Source organism: Neophocaena asiaeorientalis, unplaced genomic scaffold (genome assembly GCF_003031525.2).
Source record: "Neophocaena asiaeorientalis asiaeorientalis breed wild unplaced genomic scaffold, Neophocaena_asiaeorientalis_V1.1 scaffold461, whole genome shotgun sequence".
In the NCBI taxonomy this organism is placed as follows: Eukaryota; Metazoa; Chordata; class Mammalia; order Artiodactyla; family Phocoenidae; genus Neophocaena; species Neophocaena asiaeorientalis.
In genome coordinates this window covers 2,716,273-2,724,819 of record NW_020173230.1, presented here as the reverse complement: position 1 = coordinate 2,724,819, position 8,547 = coordinate 2,716,273, and the positions used below count along the sequence as shown (strand labels likewise).

General features: G+C 54.4%; 1 protein-coding gene across 1 annotated transcript in view; it reads right to left on the bottom strand.

The window, feature by feature from the left end:
• Positions 1-8,547, bottom strand: part of LOC112399878 (zonadhesin-like) — a 32,093-nt gene that overhangs the window by 11,890 nt on the left and 11,656 nt on the right. The window contains exons 18-29 of the mRNA XM_024745279.1: positions 7,376-7,517; positions 6,835-7,082; positions 6,451-6,631; positions 6,072-6,183; positions 5,657-5,751; positions 5,183-5,359; positions 3,838-4,046; positions 3,428-3,572; positions 2,878-3,122; positions 2,626-2,790; positions 2,360-2,484; positions 1,723-2,018 (exon numbers count right to left, since the gene is read on the bottom strand). Of these exons, the coding sequence (XP_024601047.1) occupies positions 1,723-2,018; positions 2,360-2,484; positions 2,626-2,790; positions 2,878-3,122; positions 3,428-3,572; positions 3,838-4,046; positions 5,183-5,359; positions 5,657-5,751; positions 6,072-6,183; positions 6,451-6,631; positions 6,835-7,082; positions 7,376-7,517 (2,140 nt within the window). The remainder of the gene's footprint in view (positions 1-1,722; positions 2,019-2,359; positions 2,485-2,625; positions 2,791-2,877; positions 3,123-3,427; positions 3,573-3,837; positions 4,047-5,182; positions 5,360-5,656; positions 5,752-6,071; positions 6,184-6,450; positions 6,632-6,834; positions 7,083-7,375; positions 7,518-8,547) is intronic.

Below are 8,547 nucleotides of genomic sequence, written 5' to 3'. Positions count from 1 at the left end.
TTTTTTTTCCTGCATGGTAAAAAAGAGTGAAAGATGGAAAAAAGAGACCTGGACAAAATTTTTGTAACTCATGGCACTAATGAAGGGCTACTCTCCGTAGTAGACAAAGGACATCTATAAAACATTTCAACAAAGACCAACAAACCAGTGGAAAAAATGGTGAATGGGTATGAAGAAATCACAGAAAGGGAAATCCACATTGCTCCTGAACATAGGAAAGAATGCACAACTTCACTCATCATAGGAAAAATACAAATTAAGACTCTTTTTATCTTTCACATATCAGATAGGCAAAAATCCAAAAGCACGATAATGCTGTGTGTTGGCCAGTCTGTGGGGAAATGGGCACTCTCGTATGTTGCTGGTGGGAATGTAAATTCCTCAACCCCTATGGAAGGCCATTTGGCAACATCTCTCAAAAGCACAAATCCACACAATCCTTGATCCAACAATTCCAGGTCTACAAATTTATCCCACAGATAAGAGACACACGCGTAGAGAATGGTATCTGCACGAGGTTATCCTCGCAGCCCTGTTTGTAATAGCAAAAGACTGGAAACAGCTAGAAAGTCCATCGCTAGAAGACTAGTTAAATAAATTATGATAAATGAATTATGACGCAGCTGCGAAAGAGAATGAGGATACTCTTTACATATCTGACGGGGAAGGACCGCCAAGCTAGTTTGTCAAGTGAAAAAAAATAAAGTGCAAACTACTGTGTCCCGTCTGCTGTTTGTAAGAAAATACAGAAAATAAATTTGCATTTGTCTGTATGTGCAGAAATAAAAGACTTTGGGAAAAATACTCAGACGCTGAAAAGAGCAGGCTGGGACCAGGGCCCCTGGGGTCAGGGCGAGAGGGAGACTTTTCACTGGGGATCTTTTAATACTTTCAAAGTTTTTGAACCATAGGAATGCATCGCATAGGAAAAACACCGTAATCACTGTTTTAAAATCTAAAATGTCCTTGGGGACTTCCCTGGTGGTCCAGTGGGTAAGACTCTGCGCTCCCAACGCAGGGGGCCCGGGGTTCGATCCCTGGTCAGGGAACTAGAACCCACACGCACGCCCCAACTAAGACCCGGCACAGCCTAAATAAATAAATAAAAATAAAAGGTTCTGGAATTAGATAGTGGTGCTGGTTGTACAACTTTGTGAAGATCCTGAAAATCAGTAAATTGTATACTTTTAAAGGGTAGAAGAATATGGTATGTGAATAATAATTTTTAAAAAAATTTTTTAAAGGAAAGAGCTAGAGGAGGATGCCTCAGAGTCTGCCAGGAGGGGAGAAGAAAGAACCTTTCGGGTGCAGGGCGTGGTATGTATAAAGGCAGGGAGGGGTGTGGGAAAGCGAGGCCTGTGTGGAGAATGGGATGGTTTGATGCAGGTGATTCTGGCGCACAGGAAAGGGGGGTGGGGGAGGGGCACAGCTTGCAGGATCTCTCAGACATCTCAGAGAGGAGCTTGGACTTGCAGGCAACAGCCGTGCAGGGGCCTAACATGATCACGTTTCTTTTGGAAAGGAGCTGCTGACAAGCAGCCCGAGCGGTCCTGGTGGTATGGGGCACTCGCTAAGAGCTTGCCGTAAATGGTCCACATCAGAGAAAATGAGGTCAGAAATAGGTCGGGGACAACTGAAATGGAGAATGGGGGAGCTTTCAGAGATACACAGACGGAAAGAGGGTTTGGGAGCAGTTTGGGGGCGGCCCGAGGGCACACTCACGGCAGAAGCTGCTGTTTCTCCAGATCGGAGGCTTGATCCCCTGGGCCTGGCAGGCGGCCCCGAAGGCTTGTAGAGACTGGCAGAGGGCATGGTTGAGGCCTCCAGACTCACAGAGGCTGTGGGTACATCTGAGCAGGAAGGGACTGAGAATCACGCGGGTGGCACAGTTCGCCCAGGCTGGAGCCTGGAAAGCCGCCTGGCATTGCTCCTGGGCTCTTGCCAGCTCAGCTGCCTGGCAGTTCGTGTTTGGCTTCTCCTGAGGTTCTGCTTCAGTCTTATTGTCATCTTCTTGGCAACTGGGAAGGGAAAGGGCGTCATCATAGGGACAGCCACTGCCTCATCTATGATGACTTGGCGCTCCCAAACCACACCCTGAAGACGCCTCCTGTCTTCACCGGGAAGCTGGCCTGAGCTCTGGCCAGCCTTCCATGTGGCCTCGGTCTCCTCCCACGTTTCGAAGCCAAGACAGGAAGACTTTCTCGTTTCCCCATATAGGTTCCTGGGACCCAGACGCCATTGCCTGTCAAGTTACACGCACAAAGGACCACTCTGGTCTTCCCATCCCAGGTGGGCCATACAGTCTGGAATCCCAACTCATGTTCCTATGCAAAGGCAGAGGTTCTTCCAGGACAATTACTTTGGGTCGATCTCCTTGTCTTGCCAACTGTCCACATACATGACGTCATCCAGGGCTAGTTCGTCATTAGGCATCAATAGTTCGTCTTCTTCCTCGCCGTTGAAGTTCCCGCACATGCCGCAGGTCTGTGTGGGCAGAGGGGATCCAGGGATCTTCAGTGCCAGGGATGGCAGAGGGCATTTTTTGTCGGCATCCCCTTTAAGAGAAAGGCGCCCCCCTCCCTGCAGGCTGACTCCCCTACGAAGAGACCCAGGTGTTTTCCTCACCTTCTCATAATAGGCTTTGGGGATTTCGACCTCTAGGAAACCATTGCCGTCAAACTTGACTTGCACCCCAATGTTGATGGTGAGCATGGTGTAGCCGTCCCTGGAAATGACTTTGACTCCCCGGATCTGGGTGGTCGCCGGGAGGGTGACCCGTGTGCCATTGATCTACAGAGGAGGGCAGGACCCGTGAGCAGGAAGAAGGACCAGAGCCCCGTCCCCAGAGGCCATGTCCTCCCCGCCGGCCTCGCTCACCAGCACTTGTTCCTTCTTCAGGGTGACCAGTGTATTAAAGATGTCCACGTGGACCTGGCGGAGGTAGAAAGTGTGGGGCTGGTCTTTCTGCTTCCCATTCTTGCCACTGATCTTGAAGAAAGGCAGGTCCATGGTGGAGTGGCATATTTTCACCAAGAGGTAAGTGCAGGTGCCCCTGATCGCATGGTAACTGCCATCGAAGCTTACGTAGTGGGACGTGTCGCGGATGCGGCACTCTCCCATCCCTGGAGGACAGACAGGTGGCTGAGGAGTGGTCCAGCCTCTAGCGAGAACAGGCCTTCTCCCCTGCCTCAAGGAAAGGATGGGAGGAGAGGGAGCCTCAGAAGGGAAGGAGACAAAGAAGAGAGTCAAGACACGAGGAGGTGGGGCAGGTGTCATTCGGCCAGGGAGAGACTTACACTATCCTAAGTCCACGGCTGCCACGGGGAACCATGAGTGAACCCCAAGGAGCCCTTCTTGATAGAGGGGGAGTTGGGGAGAGTTCGTCTTGGTGGCTGAAGGTCCTCCTCCACACTCAGTGGAGGCCTACCTGCCGCCCGGCACCGTATCAGCCCATCCCGGGACCCGCACATCTGGCCAGGCTTGCAGGCGGTCTGGACGCAGGAGATGTTGTTGTGAGCGGAGCAGGTGCAGAGCCTGGAGCAGGTGTTGTCCGTGTACCAGCTCTCCCCGACCTGTGGGGCGCAGGCATCAGTGGAGCCGATAGAAACTTGGAAGCCAGAGGTGGTCGGAGCCGCCCGCACCCCAGGGCCCCCATGAGGCTCGCTGGCCTTGGCTGCCCGCCTCCATCGCTAGCCTTCCTCAGGCTCTTGGCTTCTGGATTTGCCCCTCAGCCCCCAGCACTGGCCCACCCTGCGCCTTTTCAGGCTCTGAGCCCTCTAGCCCCCAAACTCGGGGAGCTGGGAAGGGCAGGGCACCCCCTGTGGTCTGGCCTCTCACCGGGTGGTAGGAGCCCGTCTGGCTGGTACAGCCACACTGGCTGAGGGGCACACAGGAGGTCCCACTCAGGATGTGGCCTTTCTGGCACTCGCAGCCCTCGGCACAGGGCAGCGAGGACGGGCAGTATGACGGAGCACTCAGGCTGAGGCAGGTGGCTGGGCAGGGGTTGGCACAGGTGCTGTAGCTGCTGCCCGATGGGCAGTTCAGAGCTAAGAAGAAATCGGTATTTAGGAAGGAAGAGTGATTTTCAGCTCTCTGACCTTGGGCCGTCAAGAGTTCCTGGGAGGGACTTCCCTGGCGGTCCAGTGGTTAAGACTTGGCCTTCCACTGCAGGAGGTACGGGTTTCATCCCTGGTTGGGGAGCTAAGATCCCACATGCCTCGAGTCCAAAAAAATCAAAAACATAAAACAGAAACAATACTGTAACAAATTCAATAAAGACTTTAAAAATGGTCCACATCAAAAAAATCTTAAAAAAAAAAAAAGAGTTCCTGGGAACGTCCATCGGACGAATGGATAAACAACATGGGGTCCAATCATACAACGGAATATGATTCAGCCTTAAAAAGAAGGAAATTCTGGCACTTGCTACGACATGGTGAACCCTGGGAATATAAAGCTAAGTGAAATAAGCGAGTCACAAAAAGATGAATACCGTGTGATTCCGCTTAGATGAGGTCCCTAGAGCCTTTGCATTCACAAAGACAGAGAGTAGATGGTGGCTGGCAGGGGCTGGGGGAGGGGATGGGGACTCACAGTGTTGAATGCGGACAGAGTTTCAGTTTGGGAAGCTGAAAAAGTTCTGGGGGCGATGGTGGTGATGGTTGCACAATGAGGTGAATGCGTTCAGTGCCACTGGACACTTAAAAATTGTCACAATGGTAATTTTTATGTTCTGTATGTTTTACTACAATTAAAAAAAAAAGCATTTCTGGGAAAGAAGAAAGGTCACAGAGCTGGCCCAGGGAAGAAGGGAAGGAGGCAGTAACCAAATGAGATCAGAACTTTTTTGGGGGCCACGCCCCATGGCATGTGGGATCTGAACCAGGGATCGAAACGGTGCCCCCTGCAGCGGACACGCGGAGTCCTAACCACTGGACCACCAGGGAATTCCTGGGAGATCAGAACTTTCTGGTGAAGTGAGAATCGGATGGAGGCTCCCAGAAGAGGGAGACAAGTAGAGGATGGGGGCTGGGCTCCGAGAGACTGGGGAGACGGGAACAGAGGAGGGTCCCACGTGGGGCCTGGGGGCCGGGCTGCGTAGGGAAGAGTGAAGGAGCAGAATTTAGGGAGAGGAAGAGAGGGCAGGGCTCTCGGGACTCCTCCTGGCTGTCAGGTCACTCACGGCAGAAGGTGGTGTTCCGCCAGGCGAGGGCCTGGCCTGCGCGGGCGCACAGGGACGCGTAGGCCTGCAGGGAGCGGCACAGGGTCGAGGTGTCGCCCTTGGTCCCACACTGGCCGTACACGCAACTGGTGAAGCTAGAGTGCGGGGCCACCACCCCGTGGCACTGGGAGAAGGGTCCTGGATGAAACGTAGGTAAGACTAAGCTTGGGGAGGGAGCAGAACCACGCGGCTGCTCTGGGGCAAATTCAACATCCATTTCCATCAGAACCCGTAATTATTGAGAACCTACTGCCTGAGATGCAAAAACACGCCACAGATCCGTCAGCATTCCCAGGTGACCACTGCCTCTGCATTCCGTCTGCCTGCCTCTTGAGGGTCACTACTTCCTGTTTCACCCTTCCTCCCTCCCTGCTCAGTGCCCCTCCTCTGTCTCCTGCCCCCGGGGAGCAAAAAGGGGCCCCCTGCGTGGCTTACCCTGAGGGTTCATTAAGATATCACAGTTCTTATTCCAGGCCTCCGTCACTTTCTTCCCCAGGCACCTGGGGGGCCCGCCACCCGCAGCAAAGCAGCTGACAGAGGAGGAGGGGAAAGGACAGGAGTTTAGGATTGGAGGAAGCTTTCCAAAAGCCAGAGCAAAAGTGGAGAGGGAAACAGGGAGGGGAGTAAGGACGGGAGAGGAGAACAGTGATGGCCTCAAGTAGTAAGGTCAGCAAATGCAGCAGGAAAGCACAAGGTTAGATCTCAGGGTGGACTTCCCAAGAGACAGATCAGTCATCAGCTCCAGGAAAGACTGGGGATGCACAGGGAACACCTCCAGGCTGCCCGCCAAGCCTCCTCCCCTGGTCCAGCTCCGCCCCCTCCCCTCCCCCCCGCCCCCGTTCCGGCTCACCCAGGTTCAGATAACTCATTTAGCTTCCAGGAGGCCCCCAGGTGCACGGAGCTGACTGCAGGCCTTTTATCAGGCTGCAGGTTGTCGTCTAGGCTGTTGTTGTTGAAGTTCCCTGCAGGACGGAACAGTCAGCAGAGGCCTTGAACTCAGCCCCGGGACCAAGAAGCATCCCTCCCTCTTCACGCAACCAACAAAGACGAGCCCTTTCTCTTCCTTCATCTTCGGCTTCCCTTCATGCCTACCCTAGCGCACGACACCTTCAACCAAGTAAGAGGTCGACAAGCACCAAGGACGCCTAATCACATGTGTGGATGAGCAGGACCGGGACAGGCTCCAGCCCATGACCCCGGCCTCACCTGCTGGTGCCCTAGGAACTCACCGCACATCCCGCAGAGCCGGCCAGCGTAGGAGGAGGGCACGGTCACTTCCACCAGGTGGTTCCCATCATAGCGAACTTGAAGCCCGAAGTCCGTGTAGAGGAGGATAAAGGAGCCACTGGACCTCACGTTCACCCGGCCTTGTGCAGGCCACAAGGGCAGGGCTACCCGGCGACCGTCCAGCTACAGAGGCAGGGAGGACACTGTAGGGAAAGGCGCCTGGGACAAGAACAACAACGAGGCCAAGACCAGGGAGCAGGACGGGGTGGCGGGGGTGTCTCAGAAACTGGGGCTGCGTCTGCCAGACAGGGCCTGCAGGCAAGGAGACGCGGAGAAGAGATGCAGTGTGGGCTGGGGGTGGGGCCTCTGCCGGCGCAGGCACGCACCATGACCTTGCGGCCTTTGATCATGGAGATTCTGAGGTTGAAGACCTGCACTTGGACGGTTTTGACATAGGAGGCCTCCAAGTTTCCGCCGCGGAACTCGTTGGTGGCGCTCACGACGAAGTAATTTTCTGGGGACCTCAACCAACAAGGCTGGGTCAGGGTGTAGGTGCAGGTGCCCATGAAGTGGTGCAAGGCTCCGTCGAATGTCAGGTAATGGGGGTCCCCCGAGACAGTGCAGGTAGCGGACCCTGGGCAGGAGGAGATGGCGTTCAGAGAGGCACTGACCCTGAGCTGCCATCTTGGCGAGTCCACATTGGAATGGTACCCATGGCTCATCGGGGTGGTTGGTGTGACTTGGAGAGGTCAAGGTCAGGGACTGCCCCAGCCTCACTCTCTGGGTCCTTGAAGACGCGGCTTTGGCTCTGGGCAATTGCCTTCCAGCCCTCTGGTTATGGTCCAGCTCTCTGCGTTAGGACAGGACCATGCCTTTGCTCGAGGCCACATGGGCAGCCCCCATGAGCACCTTCTTTCGACTGCTCACCTTGAGCGTGGCAGCCATAGATGCCATCCTGCCGACCACACACCTCCTGGGCCTGGCACCTCCACTGCACACAGCGAGTTCTGTTGCTGCCCTCACAGATGCAGAGCTGTCTGCAGCCTGGCTTGAACCACCGCTCCCCTACCTGGAGGACGGACCGAAGGAAGGGAAATAAGTTATCCGCTGATCTGTTAGCACTGCTATTCAGATCACTGACCTGCTCACCAGGAAGGCATTCGTGTCATCCCAAAGCTCCAGGCTTGGTTGCAAAACTCTGGCATTCGCTCACTCGTTCAGTCACTCCACTGTTTGTTTGTTCACTAGTTCAACAGACAGTTAGCATCTGCTTTGTGCCAGGTGTCAGGGATTCAGTAATGAGCTGGATGGATGAGGTCCCTGCCCTAACAGAACTCACAGTCCAGAGAGGGCAGTCAACATGTAAACAGATAGATCACGTGATCCAACACACTCTGCACCCAAAGACGATAATCAGGGCACCCAGGGAGAGTTTCGTGCCATTGACACAGACAATCGGCGCTCGCCACAAGAGCTTAGAGATGCTTCTCAGGAGGGCTTCAAGGAAGAAGCAGCATTTCAACAGGGCCTCAAAGGAGGTGAGAGTGGCTAACAGGCATAGTGCCTGGGAGGCAGAGCAGCGGGGAAGGGCTGAAAAGAAGGTGAAACTGAGAGAGCAAAGCGCAGACGAGGAGAGTTCCGTGGGCCAGCCTGGAATGCGGCACCGAGCAGGGAGAGCCCAGGGGACACCAGGTGGGAGGGGGCTGGGATGGACATCAGTGTCACCCCAGGCCTCAGGTGAGGGACAGGCAAAGGAAGAGAGAGAGAAGTTTCAAGGATGAGAGTCTAGCTCCAAGTGCTGCCTCTGAGAAGATGGTGAAGACGGGGCCCAGGTAGCAGCTGAAATCCTTCAGCAGAGAAAGGGACCCTCAGTAGGAGAGAAAGAGTACAGGTGAGATGCAGACATGCCTGAGCCTTCAGAGGATGAGAAACCAGGAAAGTGACTCAGGGATGTGACGGGCAGGGAAGGTAGGAGGGGAGAGAACTAGGGGTCCCAGGCTCTGCTGGGCAGCGTGGGAAATAACTGTGCTATGACTCCATCCCGGTCTGCAGGGATGAAAAGTACTAGAACTGAAGAAAGAAAAAAGGAAATTAGACCT